General features: G+C 45.3%; 1 protein-coding gene across 1 annotated transcript in view; it reads right to left on the reverse strand.

Annotated features, from left to right (window-relative positions):
* GALM (galactose mutarotase) overlaps nt 1-19,048 on the reverse strand; it is a 143,486-nt gene that overhangs the window by 23,853 nt on the left and 100,585 nt on the right. Inside the window, exon 5 of the mRNA XM_040350779.1 lies at nt 15,145-15,226. Within this exon, the coding sequence (XP_040206713.1) occupies nt 15,145-15,226 (82 nt within the window). The remainder of the gene's footprint in view (nt 1-15,144; nt 15,227-19,048) is intronic.

The raw sequence follows: 19,048 nt of genomic DNA on the forward strand, positions 1-19,048 counted from the left end.
TCTCCCCCCATGCTCCGTGCAGTCTTTCCTCCCCCAATGCTCCGAGCAGTCTTTCCTCCCCCCTGTGCTCCGTGCAGTCTTTCCTCCCCCTGTGCTCCGTGCAGTCTTTCCTCCCCCCCCGTGCTCCGTGCAGTCTTTCCTCCCCCCCGTTCTCCGTGCCGCTCTTCTTCCCCCCCGACTGTGCCGCTCTTCTCTCCCCCCGTCCGTGTCGCTCTTCTCTCCCCCCCCATCCGTGTCGCTCTTCTCTCCCCCCCCCCCTGTCCGTGCCGCTCTCCCCCCTCAATTTGTGAGGATGGAGAGCGGAGGTAGGAGCCGCTAAACCCGCCTCCTACCTTTTCCGAATGAACAGAGTCAGTGATCACTGACTCTGTCCATTCACATAACTGAGCATCGTAACCTGTGTTTACGATGCTTCAGTTTATGAATGGAGAGAAGCTTCCCTCCATTCATTTCAGCTGAGGCTGCAGAGAAAGGGACTGGGGAATCTGTGTCCTTCGTCCCTTTCTCTTTTTTAAAGTCGAGATTTCAGAGGTCTGTTAGGACCCCTGATATCTCACCAAACACCCCCAACAGGGCTGATAAAAAAAAATGCAATAAATATTTTTAAAAATAAATAAAAATAAAATGTAAATAAAAAAACAAAAAAAACAAACACACTGACAATTCACTCCCCCCCCCAAAAAAACAACAAAAAAAAACAAAAACAAAAATTGTAAAAAAATATATATAAAAAAATACTGCCACTGTCACATGACATTAAAAAAAAGTATCGGTTTTCGGCGATTACTTGAAAAAAAGTATCGGTACTTGTACTCGGTCTCAAAAAAGTGGTATCGGGACAACCCTAATTTTAACCATTTTCGTTTGTTTCGGTCTTAATATTAAAAAATACCACAGTCAGGACCCGTCCGGCTTAAAATTTTGGGGCATTGATAAAATACTCCCCAATTGGAGGGGGTCTAACATGGTAAGGGAGATCTCCAAACAAGAAACGAAATGGATATTTCTTATGTGTACTTTAACTCCGCTTGGTATAAACATTGAACTTGATGTCAACTGTTTTATAAGTGATTATTGACCCGGAATTAGATAGTTTATAGCAATAAGTAATGTATCCAATAAGCGTATTTATAATATGGAATATACACAAATTATTTAATTATTTTGTGTTTAAATAATTTTTAGCTATAAACCATTTTTAATTGTCTATGCACAGAGCTCTTTATTTGGTCAGATGTGATCCCCTTATGTGCACCACGATTTACTATTACTATCTTATATGCTTTTAGTCTACTGATTTTATCCAGCCGTATATTATATTGAATATTTTTTTTTTTTTTTTTTTGAGGGACTAATTTGAACATATTATCAATATTCTTAATCTATGACTTAATATAGGACTTTTATCATTGCAATTTTCCAGTTAAATTAGTTTCCTCTTTCAACTGTTTTAATTTAAATTTTATACAGCCCATTGAGGCATATTTTTGTACGTGAATGGCCATAATATTAATTATTGGTCCATCGTTTTTATCATATTTTTCTGAATCCACTGTCTTAAATCTCTATTTGAAAAATTATTATTATTGTTTCAATTGATGTATTTAGATAATTGATATTATTGCCATAATTGTTGTATTTGGACAATTAATAACGCAGCACCAGTATAACATGTTTAAATGCTGGTTTGCATCTACACAGCGGCTCAACCCAAAGATAATTTCAATGCGTCCACTCTGACGGCCAATTCGAGCTGATCGGAACGTTAATGTGGCTAGATTGCATTGAAGCCGGCAAGTGTGAGCCGAGTTATGCTCATCCACCGAGCCGCACTCCAGATGTACATCGTACTACTAGTAATATGGGGAGCAGTACTATATACAGCTGACCACCATATGAGTTATGCCGATCCACCGAGCTGCACTCCTGATGTACTTTGTACTACCAGTAATATGGGGAGTAGGGATGAGCTTCGTGTTCGAGTCGAACTCACGTTCAAATTGGAACATTGTATGTTCGACAGTTCGTGGAAATACGAACGTTACGGGCCGTTCGCGCCAAATTTGAGTGGCGTGTCACGACCCATAATTCACTGCGGCATCGCAGTGCATTGCTGGCTGATGATTGGTCATTTATTGCATGAAGATAGAGCAGGCAGGCAGGCTAGTCAGTTAGAGTTACAGTGTGTAGAAGATATATATGCATCCCAGGTGTTGTATATATACTTATACACTGTATAGTTTAGCTAGATCTGCTCTTCCTAATTTACTGACAGGCAGGCAGGTGATTGTGCTAGCTGCAGTATTCTCAAGTGGTGTACTGTCTGTGTCCTCTGCAGTGTGCACCTAAAGCTACGTGGTGTGTGTACTGTCTGTGTCCTCTGCACATTGTGCACCTAACGTAAAACTGGTGTTTCTCATATTTACTCCTAGAAGCAGGGATCTATTAACACTACAGGCAGGGTATATTGCTGCAAGTACTTTCACGTGGTGTACTGTCTGTGTCCACCGCAGTGTGCACCTAAAGCTACGTGGTGTGTGTACTGTCTGTGTCCTCTGCAGTGTGCACCTAAAGCTACGTGGTGTGTGTATTGTCTGTGTCCTCTGCAGTGTGCACTTAAAGCTACGTGGTGTGTGTACTGTCTGTGTCCTCTGCACATTGTGCACCTAATGTAAAGCTGGTGTTTCTCATATTTACTCCTAGAAGCAGGGATCTGCTCATATTAATACTACAGGCAGGGTATATTGCTGCAAGTACTTTCACGTGGTGTACTGTCTGTGTCCTCTGCAGTGTGCACCTCAAGCTACGTGGTGTGTGTACTGTCTGTGTCCTCTGCACATTGTGCACCTAACGTAAAGCTGGTGTTTCTCATATTTACTTCTAGAAACAGGGATATGCTCATATTAATACTACAGGCAGGGGATATTGCTGCAAGTACTTTCACGTGGTGTACTGTCTGTGTCCTCTGCAGGCCATTAGTATGTCTGGAAGGACAACAAGGAGAGGCAGAGAGTCACGAGCCGATAAAAGAGGGCAAGCAGGCTCTGCGTTTAGAGGCAACAGTGCTGGTCGTGGACACAGTGCATCCTCATCAGCACGTGGCCGTGGGACACGCTCGTCCTTTTTTTCGGCAGCTGGCCGTGTTGAGCCACAACATGGCGAAGACTTGGTAGAGTTGATGACCAAGCCGTCCTCATCCTCCTCATCTTCTGTCACCCAGGCTCAGGGTACTTTGTCTGGCAAAGCAGCTGCCAACACGGCCTCTTCCCTCTGCTCAATGGCATCAGTCACTCCTTCCCTAGCCCCACCATGTCCTCCTGAGGAGTCCCCCAAACCGTTTGACCACAGTGTTGGGTACATGCTGCAGGAGGATGTGCAGCGTTTTGAAGGCTCCGATGATGGTATACAGCTAGAGGAAGGCAGTAACGTGAGCCCAGAGAGAGGGGGTGCCCAAGAAGGACAGCAATCTGGCAGTCATGTTCCCCCAGCTGCAGCATACTGACAGGTTTTTTACAGTGATGAGGGGGAGAGGATGATGGGAAGGAAGGACGCTGGACAAGGTACAGTAGTGTTGGAGGTTGTTCCGCCTCCAAAATTCTACTACTGGTTGTGACACACCCCTCTTCTTCTTCCTCTGTGGCCTCTTCCTGTGCTGATGTGTCCTCGGAACCAGCGGTGCTCCGTAGGCGTTCAAGGGGCTACGCAGGTACGCAGGCAAAGGGATGCCATGCGGTGCTTGAGCTGGTGTGCTTGGGGGACAGGAGCCACACTGGGCCAGAGGTTCTGTCAGCTCTGCAGGGGCAGGCTCAGAGGTGGTTGATGCCACGCCAGCTTAAGCCAGGAATGGTGGTTTGCGACAATGGCACCAACCTCCTCTCCGCCCTGCGACAGGGACAACTGACCCATGTGCCCTGTTTTGCTCATGTCCTTAACTTGGTGGTGCAGCGGTTCTTGGGCAGGTACCCAGGCTTACAGCATGTCCTGAAGCAGGCCAGGAAACTCTGTGTGCATTTCTGACAGTCATATAATGCCAGTGCTCGGCAGGCAGACCTCCAAAAGGAATACAACCTGCCCAAGAATCGCCTAATCTGTGCAATGCTTACCAGGTGGAACTCTACATTGGCCATGCTGCAGCGGCTGCACACGCAGAAGAGGGCCATCAATGAGTATCTGTGCCAATATGGCAGGACAGGGTCAGGGGAGCTTGTTTTTTTCCCCCCACGCCAGTGGGCCATGATCAGGGATCCATGCACTGTCCTGTCACCATTTGAGGCCACAAGGATGGTGAGCAGTGACAGTGCATGCATCAGTGAGACTGTCCCTCTTATTCACCTGTTGGAGCACACGCTGCATGGAATAATGTACAGGGCCCTTGAGGCAGAACAGAGGGAGGAAGAGGACTTCCTTACCTCTCAAGGCTCCCTTTATCCAGACAGTTTTCCTGCTTGCCCGCCTATCACACAGGAAGAGGACGAGGAGGAGGAGGATTGTGTCAGCATGGAGGTGGAGCCTAGCACTCAGCATCAGTCTTCAAGGGATCAATTACAGTCCCAAGAAACCCATGGACTTGTACGTGGCTGGGACGAGGTGGCTGCGGATCCTGTCATCCTCAGTGACCCAGAGGACTCTGCACCGAATGCCTCAGCAAACCTACGCTGTATGGCCTCCCTGATCCTGCAAAGCCTGCGCAAGGATCCTCGTATTCGTGCTATCAAGGAGAGGGATCATTACTGGCAACCCTCCTTGATCCACATTACAAGAGTGAGGTTGCGGACCTTATCTTGCCAGCGCAGAGGGAGCAGAAGATGAAACTTCTTCACGAGGCCTTGCAGAAAGGTCTGTGCAACGCGTTCCCAGAGACTGGGAGGTTACAAAATCCTGGTCCTGGACAACGTGTTGCTGAGGCTTCGGTCAGTCACAGAAGGAGCTGTGGAGAACGTGGCCGTTTGACCGATGCGTTCAGACAATTTTTTAGTCCGCAGCCCCAAGGTATGACCAGTTCCAGCAACCATCGCCAGTGTCTGTTTTACATGGTGCGGGAATACCTAGGGGCAAGATCAGACTTGGACACCTTTCCCACCGAAAATCCTCTGGCTTACTGGGTCTTGAGGATGGATCACTGGCCAGAGCTTGCACAGTACGCAATTGAGCTACTGGCTTGTCCTGCATCTAGCATTCTTTCAGAACTCACATTCAGTGCTGCTGGAGGCTTTGTAACCGATCACAGGGTGCACCTCTCCACCGACTAGGTTGATCGACTGACCTTCATAAAAATGAATCAGGCTTGGATCACCACCAGCTACCAAGCATCTGATGCTGATGTAACTGAATATTTTTTTTTTTTTTTAATGTCAGATCCCATCAAGACTGCCTATGCTGATGCTGAGTGACTATCCTGTTATGCTGAGTGACTATGCTTTTCCTCCTCAATGATCATGTTGATAGCTTGTAAGAACATTTTTGGTTCTGGGCACCGCCACCAGTGGCTAAGGCCCAATTTTTCTGCCCCTGTTTAACAGGGGCCTGTAATTACAATTTTTGATGCAATACTTTGCAGCGGGCTCATTCCTGCGCTCCAACTAGAGTATCTGTGAGGGGTTGAGGCCCAGTTTTTTTCAACAGGGGCATGTAATTAAAATTATTGATCTAATATTTCACAGCAGGGCCCATTCCTGTGCCCACCAAGAGTAACTGAGGGCTTACAGAGTTGTGGCACCAGCACCACCAACAAAGGCCCAATTTTTCTGCCCCTTTTCAACAGGGGCATGCAATTACAATTCTTGATCTAATATTTCACAGCAGGGCCCATTACTGCGCCCACCAAGAGTAACTGTGAGGGGTTGCAGTGTTGTGGCACCAGCGCCAGCACCAAAGGCCCAATTTTTCTACCACTGTTCAACATTTGCATGTAATTACAATTCTTGATATAATAGTTCACACAGCAGAGCGTTCCAGCGCCCACCAAGACTAACTGTGAGGGCTTACAGTGTTGTGGCAACACCAACACCTAGGGCCCAAATTTATGCAGAGTATATATGGCAGGCCTCTACTTTCAAAAATCCAACTTACAAACGACTCCTACTTGCAAACGGAAGGAGACAACAGGAAGTGAGAGGAAATATACCTCTAGGAAGGGACATTCTGTTCTGTAAGAGGTGTTTCCTGTCCACTGATGCTTTATCACCAATCCTCGTTTCACTAAAAAACCCACATTTTCAAAAAATCATTTGTCATCGGGACAGAAAGTGAATTGAAATCTTAACAGATGCACACAGACAGCAAAACAAATGTTACAGGGGTGATAACCCTTCTCTATGTTTTCAGAAAAGCTTAAAAATAGATTTTATGGCTAGAGCTACACACAAAAAGTACCAGTTCAAAATTACAAACAGATTTTACTTAACAAACCTACAGTCCCTGTCTTGTTTGCACCGCCTGTATACTGCTGTTCAAAGTATATAGGGCCAAAGGGGCTTGTAATGGCCTGGGGGGAGGGGGGGAACCCCATGCTATTTTTCTCAATGATTTTCATCCATATTGCAGGGAGCAGACATTACATTAAAGCCGCAAGCAGTTTTAAATTACCTTTTTCTTATAGTAATCTCATTTTGTGCAGGGACAGTTCTAAACACGTGCCACTTCACAGGCATACTATAGACACCCAGCAGGTACGATATTTAAAGGAATTTTTTTAAAAAAAAATTACTTTAAGCATCATTAAAATCACTGCTCCAGAAAAAATGACCGTTTTTAAAACTATTTTTTACATTGATACATGTTCCCTGGGGCAAGACCCTGGTTCTCAACCCCGTTTTACAACAATAACTTGCATATTAGGCTTTAACCACTTAAGCCCCGGACCTTTAGGCAGCTAAATGCCCAGGCCATGTTTTGTGATTCGGCACTGCGTCGCTTTAACAGACAATTGCACGGTTGTGTGACGTGGCTTCCAAACAAAATTGACGTCCTTTTTTTTCCACAAATAGAGCTTTCTTTTGGTGGTATTTGATCACCTCTGCGGTTATTTTTTGCGCTATAAACAAAAATAGAGCGACAATTTTGAAAAAAAATCTATATTTTTTACTTTTTGATATAATAAATATCCCCCAAAAACATATATAAAACTATTTTTTCCTCAGTTTAGGCCGATACGTATTCTTCTACCTATTTTTGGTAAAAAAAAAAAATCGCAATAAGCTTTTATCGATTGGTTTGCGCAAAATTTATAGCGTTTACAAAATAGGGGGTAGTTTTATTGCATTTTTATAAAAAAAAAATTTTTTTACCACTAATGGCGGCGATCAGCGATTTTTTTCGTGACTGCGACATTATGGCGGACACTTTGGACAATTTTGACACATTTTTGGGACCATTGTCATTTTCACAGCAAAAAATGCATTTAAATTGCATTGTTTATTGTAAAAATGACAGTTGCAGTTTGGGAGTTAACCACAGGGGGCGCTGAAGGATTTATGTTTCACCTAGTGTGTGTTTACAACTGTAGGGGGGTGTGGCTGTAGGTCTGACGTCATCGATTGTTTCTCCCTATAAAAGGGATGACACAATCGATGCACCCGCCACAGTGAAGCACGGGGAAGCCGTGTTTACATACGGCTCTCCCCGTTCTTCAGCTCCGGGGAGTGATCGCGAGGGGGCGGCTAGAAACGAATAGCCGCACCCTCATCCCGGATCGCTCCCCGACGATTTCCGACCGCCGCATGTACCGGGGGGGGTCCCGATCGGACCCCCGACCCGCGGGAAGGTCGGGGATGTACATGTACGCCCATCTGCCTGTACGTGCCATTCTGTGGACGTACATATACATGCAGCGGTCGTTAAGCGGTTAAAATGAGCACTTTTGAATTCGAACGTTCGAGTCCCATAGACTTCAATGGGGTTCAAAATGTTTGCGCGAACGTTCGGTTCGTTCGAAGGTTCTGGTGCGAACCGAACGGGGGGGGTGTTCGGCTCATCCCTAATAGGGAGCAGTGCTATGTACAGCTGACCACCGAGTGATGCAGTGTTGATGTTCCTTTTTAAAAATAAGATGACAATCCCGACACTTGAACCACTCGCGAGTGCACAATAAGGTGGAAGGATGGGTACCTGGACCTGTTCCTTATCCCTCCATTTGTAAAGAAGGAAGATGTGACAATTCACACAAACCCGAGATTACCATAGCAAACACCTATAAGGATAGTCACAAAGGCAAGCACGATGGGTTGAGCCAATTGTACGATGCTGAGCAATATAAAAAGGGCAAGTCGTGTTGTATAGTCAAGCCCTCAGATGATGTCCTAGATGATGAAACGCGTCAGTGTGGCTATATGACAAACCTTAATCAAGTCTTAGATCCATAGAGAAGCACAGCAAGTGTTTGAAAACCTCGCCGCTTTGTTCATAGGAATTACTGCTCCGCGATCTCTTTTGAATGTGACTATATGTTTGATGCCTACTTTTACATTGTAAGTGTATTACCTACAGGGGGGAATTTGTACTTAATACATTTTATCTCAAACGGGATTACGCTATGGAGCTCTTCATTTCTTTCCTCTCCATGTGAACGAGCCTATATAGCTGATGACCCGATCCACCTGTCAGCAACTGATCGTCAGTGAGTTAGCCTGAGGAGAAGGCAGTGAGCAAGATTCGATCATCAGTACATGCCGATTATCCAGCTTGGTCTGGTAAAAAATAGGATTTTTTGTACTCACCGTAAAATCCTTTTCTCTAAGTCCATGCACCGACACAGCTCCTTAAATCTTGACAAGTGGGTTATGTTTCCTGTTTACAGGAGAGGACTAGGCAGAAACATGTTAGATAATTAAATACATGTTACATTAACAGAGTTGAACAGCCCCGCCCAGGGAGCGGTCCCTCCAGACATAACCCTCCTCACTGCAGCATGCAGCCTCAGTTTGTAACAAGCAGTACAAACCTAAAAATGAGGGGTGGGTGCTGTGTCGGTCCATGGACTTAAAGAAAAGGATTTTACGGGGAGTACAAAAAATCCTATTTTCTCTTATTGTCCATGGACGGACACAGCTACTTAAATCTTGACAAGTGGGATGTCCCCAAGCAGTGTCAAAAATGAGGGTTGGGAAATATATCAGTAAAACCAATTTTAACTTCACCCCAAAACAAGCAGAGCTCCTCAACGGAGGAGGTGCAACTTTAAACAGCCACCTGCAAAAACTAGCGGCCGAAAAAAAGCATCAGAAGATGCACTCACAGCAACCATGTAAAAAGGCGTGAACGGGCGACCAAGTTGCCGCCTCGCACACCTGTGAGACTTTGCCCTGGTCTAAAGTGCCGTGACCAGAAAGGGGGGCCCGCCCCTTAAGAGCATATGCCTGTATGACAGCCTACCTGATCCACGAGAAAAGGTGGTCGACGAGACCGCCAGGTCCTTTTGAGGACCAGACACCAACACAAAAGAGTCAGAAACTGAGCCGTAGCAGGGTGGTACACACGCAAAGCACATACCACGCCTAAAGCATGAAAGGCAACCTCCGTAGGATGCGCCGGCCGAGGACAGAAGGATGGAAGAACAATGTCCTTATTCCGGCGAAAGGCCGAAACCACCTTCGAAAGAAGGAAAGGTCGCGGGTGCACCACCACCTAATCCTTATGGAGGATCAAGCATGGCGGCTTGCAAGACAAGACCGCCAACTCAGAAACCCCTCTAACAGAGGTAAAGACCACTAAAGGGGCCACCTTCTGAGACAGTGTCAAGAGAAAATCTCTCTGATGTTTCCAAAAGGAAGGTTCCAGAAGAACCGAGAGCACCAGAGTCAAAACTCATGGGGGGAGAGATGGGCCAAGAGGGGGAAGCATATGGCAAACTTTGTGCACAAACAAGGGACCCAGCCGGGGGAACGGGCCGCAAAAAGGCCACTGAAAGAACACAGCCAAGGCTGAAATCTGCCCCCAAACGGTGCTTTAAGCAATTTTTAGTTCTACTCCAAGCTGTAAAAACAGCAGGACCCTGGGCACCGAGTACGTCCGTGGACGTCACTCCATCTCTTCGCACCAAGAGATGTAAGCCTGCCAGGCACGACGGTAGATCCTCCGGAAAAAGACTACCGTGCCCTCAGCATTGTTGAGATGACCGAGTTGGACAGACCCCCGGTCTCTTAAAGTCTGAATAGCCATGTTGAGCAAGTCAGCGACTGTACAACAGGAGGAAGTATGGGACCTCGAGACAGTGACCTCCCGCCCTGGAAACCACCAGGGTACCTCCGCTACCAGGTGCCCCGAGACCGGCGTACCAAGGACGCCGAGGCCAAGCTCGAGCGATTAGAATCATCGGGATCTCCTAAGCCTCCACTCTGTGGAGCACTCAAAGAAGCAACTACAATGGAGGAACGGCAAAAAATGGTCGATACAGACCCCACAAGGCCACCAGCGCAACTGACGCGTCTGTACCAGATCACTAGACCTGGCCACTAACTTTGACACCCTTGCGGTGGCGACGAGCGGCCAGGAGATCCATGCCCTGTAAGGGAGTCGCAACACCCCAAGCACAAAGACCAGTCGCGACTCCAGTAGTCCACCTGCTGGTATACCTGAAGGTAGACCGAAGCCACGGCCGTTGTCCGGCTGAAACCAGATCGGATGACCTTGCATCCTCCTCGACCACGAGGAGAAGCATAGCCTGCTCACCTTAAATAGTAGGACAATGAACGGTAGACAGGGTCCACAGCACCTGGTAGTCTCAGGCGGTCTCCCACCCAGGCACTAGCCAGGCCCGACCCTGGGTAGCTACCGAGACCAGACGAGAGCAGGCACATACAGGGAGGTGTGGCCGCAGATCCAAGTCCAGCGACTCAGAGTCGACTGGACCCCCCAGGTGCCCCCACAACTCTTGAGGCTGGAGGAGGAAGAAACAACTTCCCGGACCGAAGAGTCAGGGATCTCCGTCACCAACTCAGAGAGACTCTGATGATTTCAGAGACAAGCGATTTTGCCGCCTCGAAGGAGACCAGCAGGTGCCCAGAGAGAAGACCGATTGCGTGATGTCAATACCTTCCCCGCAGACTGAAGCGTCTGCAATTTCTCCAGGGGAAAAAGGACCTTCGCCACAGAGGAGTCCACATCAACCCTAGATACTCCACCGCTGAGTCGGAACCTAGCATGCCCAGGATTTGAACCCTGGGTCGCACACATGGAAGGCGGGCTTGCTGCCACTGAGCTACACCTTCTGGCCTAAATGTTTAACACCCACCCAAATCTTCGGAGGGTCCGAATGGGAATAACCCATCCACTAGATCTGAGACAGAAGTTGCTCTCAGAAGAAAGTCATCCAAGTAGCTAACGAGGCAAAGCCTCGCTGTCCCAACAAAGTTAGGATAAGTGCAAGCTCCTAGCTGGAAACCCATGGTGCGGACGCCAGATCGACAGGGAGGGCCACAGGCTGACAGAGACCCTGTCTCACCATGAAGCACAGAAAGAACACTGTGACATGCACAAAACGGGACATGCATGTATGCGTTCCTGATGTCCGAGGACGCCAGGACGTCCCCCCGGATGGAGCTCAGCTACCAAACGAATGGATTCCATGCGGAACTACCCGACGTTCACAAAAGGTATTCAGGGCCTGAGGCCCATAAAAAAAAAAACTCTCGTCCTGCAGGAAAGGTAAAATTACCCCGCAGCTTAGCAAGTCCCACACTGCCCAAGGCAGACTGATGGGCCGGGAGAGGAAGACACGAGGAAAAAAATGTTGTTCTGTGGATAGGAGGAAACCCTATCTAGTACTCCGAAGAGACCACTCTGCAGACCCACTGGTCGGAGAGCAGGAAGGTTTTACAGAATTGTGAACCTGCAAGCTGCCCCCCCACCTAGAGACAGGGAGGGAAGGCTACATACATTGGCAAGATTTGGGTGCCGGCGTGATCGGCTTACGCACCCAGGGACGGATTAAACCCCCAGCTGGGCCTTTGACGGCCTGGGAGGGTTGCCCATAAATAATACACACACAGTGTGTATGAATATTATGTAGGTGTATGCACACACCCTTGGAGGAAACCGGAGTAACTGTAGGAAACCCACGCAGATACAGGGAGCGACAATGCAAGCTCCAGGCAGATGGAGTTAACCACTACACCACCGTGTGCATAAAACCATTCTGAAACAGACCTATATGAGGCCCTGGACCAGCTGGTCTGCTAGCCTAATAACTTCGAGGGAGAGTCGGCGCTCCTCCGCTGTCTGGTGCAAAATTCTCACTCCGTGAGTGACTGAGACCCCAGAGTAGCGGCCACAATAGACCGCAAGTCAGACCCCAGCATGGAAACATGAAAAGGGTCAATACTTCGGATCTGCTATCAGTCAGATCCATACAAGGGGGGTCCCCACAATAGGGAGAATGATAACCTATACATGACACCCGGAGGGTCCACCACTGGAGAAGAAGCCCACCTCTTGAAAGGGCTCTCCTCAAAGGGGCACTGAACTGCCCGGCAGTGAGGCACTACAAAAGCCCTCAGCGGCTTTTCTCATTCCGCATCTAAGAAATTATCAAATAAGGGCACAGAAGGAAAAAACCTACACAGAAGGGTCTGATTTGTGAACCAAAAAAGACAGAGCCCTCGATGGAAACCCAGCTGCACTAACCAGCTGAAGAGAGTCCTGTACAGCAGTGAGAAGCGCACCCATAATGCCTTATCCTGCACTGACCCAGGTATTCGGACCGCGGCTCCATAACAGAGCATTGCCCAGGGGATAACAGGGGGAGAGGGCACTCTTTTTTAACCCCCGCCTGTCTGCAGTCTGCCCCCACCCTGGCACAAAAGTGTCCAGGACCAATAATAAAGCCTCTGTGGGAATCCCAGGTGCTAACACCTGCTGCCATCACCAGCATGTTGGGGAAGGACCCAGATACTGACTCCGTAGCTTAACCACTTAACGACCGCCGCATTTACATATATACGTCCACAGAATGGCACGTACAGGCTGATGGGCGTACCCGTACGTCCCTGCCTAGACGTGGGTTGGGGGTCCGATCGGGACCCCACCCGGTACATGCGGCGGTCGGAAATCGTCTGGGAGCGATCCGGGATGAGGGGGCGGCTATTCGTTTCTAGCCACCCCCTCGCGATCGCTCCCCGGAGCTGAAGAACGGGGAAAGCCGTATGTAAACACGGCTTCCCCGTGCTTCACTGTGGCGGCTGCATCGAATGTGTCATCCCTTTTATAGGGAGACACAATCGATGACGTCAGACCTACAGCCACACCCCCCTACAGTTGTAAACACACTTCAGGGAACACATAACCCCAACAGCGCCCCCTGTGGTTAACTCCCAAAATGCAACTGTCATTTTCACAATAAACAATGCAATTTAAATGCATTTTTTGCTGTGAAAATGACAATGGTCTCAAAAATGTGTCAAAATTGTCCGAAGTGTCCGCCATAATGTCGCAGTCACGAAAAAAATCACTGATCGCCGCCATTAGTAGTAAAAAAAAAAAAAAATTAATAAAAATGCAATAAAACTATCCCCTATTTTGTAAACGCTATAAATGTTGCGCAAACCAACCGATAACCGATTATTGTGATTTTTTTTTAAATGTTTTTTTATATATTTTTGGGTGATATATTAATTATAGAAAAAATTAAAAAATATTGCATTTTTTTCAAAACTGTCTCTCTATTTTTTCTTATAGCGCAAACAAATTAAAACCGCAGAGGTGATCGAATACCACCAAAAAAAAGCTCTATTTGTGGGAAAAAAAGGACGTCAATTTTGTTTGGGAGCCACGTCGCCCGACCGCGCAATTGTCTGTTAAAGCGACGCAGTGCCGAATCGCAAAACCTGGCCTGAGCCTTTAGCTGCATTTTGGTCCGGGGCTTAAGTGGTTAAGAACATTTACATAATGTGTATAACATGTAGGTGCATGCAGCACCTGTCCTTACAGATAAACTGAAGCTATACTGACACCATTATTTAAGTAAAAAACTCCCAGGGCCCAGTTCAGACTGAACAGAAAAAAAACACCACTCCTGCTGCGCTGACTGGGGGGGTCCAGGGGACTCACCACACCGGAGGAGATGCGATTTTTTTTTTAAAAAATGTTTTTTATATATTTTTGGGGGATATTCATTGTCCCGCACACCTGCTGTGTGTGCGAGGAGAAAACCGCGAGGTAAGCTGTGAGGTGTGAGGAGAACGGCTAATGTTTAATAACCACTGGGGACAGCACACACTACTGCATATTAACCTTGATGATTAATACTTCCCTTCCATATTTTATCGAGCTTGATTTTAAAAACATGATTTGTAAACATACCGTTGGATTTTGCTGGCTTATGTAGCGCTGCCTACACAGAATCTAGGTTTTGTGTGCTTTTAATATTCATTTAGCTTGCTTTTAGTAAGTTCTTATGGTAGCAGCTCAACTTATATATATATATATATATATATATATATATATATAAATATTTTTTCCTTAATTTTTTCCAATATGCACTGCATTTGATATTATACTACTATTTGACCTATTTCAGAAGCGCTCATTATTTGTAGTAGGAGGTTTAGGGCATCTACAATTTTTATATAATTAAAACAAAACTAAACTACTGTAGTTGTGTATTAAATGTACCTGTGTTTGATAGGTTCTTTTAGTTTGCCTTGTTTTTGCAGCGTATCTAAAAATAAAATGTTAGTTTATATCTTTTATGCAGGTATCACATTGAGGCCTGCAGCTGCTTTGGTCAGCTTAATTTTTATGTTATGCATGAGAACACCACACTTGAGATTTGCTGTTCATGTACCCCAATACAGACCTTATTTTCCCTTTCTTTTCTCCTGTTATTAAAAAAAATTGCTTCTGTGCAAGAAAGCAACATTCATTGTGTAAATGTTAATTCATGCACGAAAGACAAGTATTGTTGATTGCCTTTTACATAAGCGGCAGTGATAGGGCCTGTAAAATGCATCTTTGTAAGCAGGACGACTAAAATAGGTTCTCTATATATTGAACTAAATAAATAATCATAACTTTAACTTTAAAACAGCCCTTTGTACCAGATTTTACCAGTTCACTAATAGCACCCAGCACAGCAAATAATGGGTCTACTCCACCTATCCTTGCCTACTTTCCTTCTCTACAGCATATTGATTAGACTAAATAGAATATTACCTGTGGGTATCATTGTCTCATCTACAGGAAGGTAGTGCTCAGCATCAATGGAGATTTCATGGTCATATATATCTTTTGAACCCTTAAAAATACAGCAGTTAAGGATTAAAAAGGTAGCAGTGAAGTTACAAACACAACATCAAAAAAGTTATACTGTATGTTAATTATTTTCTCATATTTCAGCTATCAACCTTTAAGAAAAACAATTTTTTTTTTCATACAAAAATAAGAAATTATACAATACCTAAAGAATATGATTGTGAATGCTGTACACATGTTGTAATATTGTCTTACACACAGTTAGCTTTAACAGTAGAATAACTTAATCTTATAACCATTGTTCCAGTAAAATTATAATCATTTTGTATTGCAGGTGTAGGGACTTTGGTGCAGTAGGCGATATAGCTTAGATTCAGTACTGTCCTAATTATGTTTATGTAATTTGATTTAATGGAAATAACAGCTATCCTAGCTGGATGATGTAAAATTTATTTTGAGTATTAAAACAAGTCAACCGCTTTAACCACTTAAGCCCCGGACCATATTGCTGGTCAAAGACCAGAGCACTTTTTGCGATTCGGCACTGCGTCGCTTTAACTGATAATTGCGCGGTCGTGCGATGTGGCTCCCAAACAAAATTGGCGTCCTTTTTTCCCCACAAATAGAGCTTTCTTTTGGTGGTATTTGATCACCTCTGCGGTTTTTAGTTTTTGCGCTATAAACAAAAATAGAGCGACAATTTTAAAAAAAATTCAATATTTTTTACTTTTTGCTATAATAAATATCCCCCAAAAATATAAAAAAAATACTTATTTTTTCCTCAGTTTAGGCCGATACGTATTCTTCTACCTATTTTTGGTAAAAAAAAATCACAATAAGCGTTTATCGATTGGTTTGCGCAAAATTTATAGCGTTTACAAAATAGGGGATAGTTTTATCGCATTTTTATAAAAAAAATTTTTACTACTAATGGCGGCGACCAGTGGCTGAACCTCCCAGAGCAGCTGAAGGCTCCGCCTCCCGCACTGGGGGACTCGGACCTCAGAGCTCTCCTAAAAGCTTTTCCAATGATAGAAGACATGTAGGCGCTGGATTCCTGCCTGGAAGAGGTACAACTGTTATCAAACAGACTCACAGGTGAAATGTCTCTGGCAAACAGGGTTTGCCAACTGGAACAGGTACAGACCTCACAAGCCTCCCATGCCTCCTCCTTGCAACTTCATTTGGAAGAGCTTGAGGATCGGATTTGCCATAATAATTTCCGGTTTAGGGGTATCCCTGAGGCAATAGGACAAGAAGCATTGCAAGCTATGGTTCTGGCAATATGCCAGAATCTGGCTATTCCTGTTCCCTCCCATGACTTGGAGTTTGATAGACTGCATAGATCCCTGGGACCTCGCTGAGTAGAGCTGAACAGACCCAGAGATGTCATATGCCGTTTACATCATTATGCCCACAAATAATTAATAAGCCGCAAAGCATGGGAAGCAGGAGAGATTGATCATGATCGGGCCCGGTGAAAATACTACCAGATCTATCCCAGGCTACTTTACAATGAAGGGCAATGTTGCACCCACTTCTAGATAAGATTAGGCAGTTGGAGCGGTACTTACCGATGGGGCTTTCCCATCTCACTAACTGTAAGGAAAGACTCATCTTCATCCCTTTTGCTTCACCCTGTTGATCTTCCGGATTTGTTTACTTTTTTGGGGATAGAGGCTTTTTCAATCCCAAACTGGCTGCAGCCTATAAGACTATCACGATGAGCGGTATCCCCTTCTATATCAGCTTATTTTTCCCCCTGGTCAACAGGGGGATGCCAGGGACCTCCAATTTGTAGATCATGAGACTTAACACGGTAGAGGTTTTTTTCTTTCCCTTTTTTTGGTTATAGACTGCAGCAAATTTACCCCCCCCCCCTTTTTTTTAGTATGTTAGCAGGTGTCTTATAGGGAAAATATTTTTTTAGCTTGCCCCCTCCCCCCATTTTTTTTATTTTTTAGGGCGCTAAGGGAAAGGGAGGGGGGGAATCTAGAGTAAAGCAAGGAGGAAACAGGGAAGGAAGAAAAAAGAAAAGGGGAAAAGGAGAAAAAGAGAAAAGGAAAACGTAATATTTTAGCCCACTATTTTACTATACTAAACATGAATCTCACCTCTGCAATAACCAGTTAATCAGAAGATCTTTGTCTCAATCATGCGGCAGTTCACCTCCCACATCAGAAGCAGGTGCAGCCAGGTGTTTATGTTCAGCTGCGACTGGGAGGCTCCATAGCTGTCTCCTTGTAGTCACATACGGAGTGATTGCCTGGGTTAGGGACAGTTGAGCAGCCCAGGGCTAACCATCCTAGTGTCCCTGGCTGCATGTAATGGCCATATTAATAGCATCAGCTGGTTATTGATTTGTATATGTTTAGTAGCAGTAGCTTGTCATCTGGCTACACCTGGAGAGATGCACCGACTTTGGTGATGTACGGACCTGGACAGCTACATGAGTGAGCCTTTTTGCTGGGTAAATATTTATGGAAAAGTTAATACAAAAACTATATTTTCATAAATGTTATAATGTTCTTTTCATTATAAAGGTTAGGAAATAGATTTGTCCCAATCCGTTGTTATAACAGAGCCATATCTGTTCTGAGAAAAACAACATACGCCAAGCAACCATAGCTATATGAGAAAGAGGGAATAATGTAATTTTAGTGTTGGAGTAACAGTATCTGATCCCTGGAGTCCATTCAATATTTAGATCAGTAGGCACCCCCCTTATGGGACGATGCCCTTTACAGCCTGCCAACCCAAGGACTATAGTATATGTAGACCTTATATGCACTATTCACGTAGCAATGTCTTTAGGTATACTATTTTGGTTCACTCATAGTATATACACGTTAGAGGAATGACAAAGGAAAAGAAAAGAAAATTTGCACTTTTTACATTTTATGGGAATTAGAGAGGGATATAAGATGGTGGATTTTGGTTTTTAGTTTTTGTGCAAAGAATGGGAGGGAGGGAGGGATAAGTGGTTTGTGTGTTGATTTGAGAGAGGTGATAAGCACTACTAGTATAGTCTACGTAAACTGTGGGGGAGGTGGACTGTGGAATTGGAAGAGGGGTTCCCACCACGGAACCTGAGAAAATAAGCTCGGACCCTGTGGATGACCCTTGATTGCTGGGATATTGCCTTGAGTACTTCTCCTCCAATACTCCCACTAGAGTTTACTGATGTGAATGGGCTTGGTTGAAAATGTTTCATATGGAGATGGGCTGGGTGGGAGGGGAATGAGGATGGTAGCGAAGAAATAGGCCAGAGATACCCTTTATAGGGGACCAGGAAAGAATATTACTCAGACCTGGGACGGGATGGTAATAAAGACACTAGGGGAGGAGCCAAGTGATGAAATCGATGGTGTTCTGAATACATCAGATGCAGAGTGAGGAGCTATTCGCTTCACTTGTCCGAGTGTCTATATGTGCTGTGGGCTTATGGCCAAATGTGAGTGGAACCACCTGAAGTATTGAAACCTGAATATTGTCCTGTGGATTCAGCATTGCACAATGATATATTTTCTTTCTTCCTACATGTGAGAATTGCACAACCAATGTATATGAATACTAACATCCAACACTGCAAATAACAGAGAAAACTAGCTAAAGCTGATATGTTGCTGGACTGATTGATTGTATCCAGGTCTGTAGCTCATTATTACTGACAACCAGTGTATCCTAGGAGTGAGGTGGACAGTCCTCATATTCTTAGGTGATTCTCTCAGAGTGTGTTTGTTTTCTGAAATATTTTTTTGCACTAATGCACTTTTTGCGATCCTAGGCTGATATATATCTTATCGCACGGATTATTTATCAATCATAGGCTGCTATCTATATATGTTTTTATTTTAGCACAGAA

Source organism: Rana temporaria, chromosome 4 (assembly GCF_905171775.1).
Source record: "Rana temporaria chromosome 4, aRanTem1.1, whole genome shotgun sequence".
In the NCBI taxonomy this organism is placed as follows: domain Eukaryota; kingdom Metazoa; phylum Chordata; class Amphibia; order Anura; family Ranidae; genus Rana; species Rana temporaria.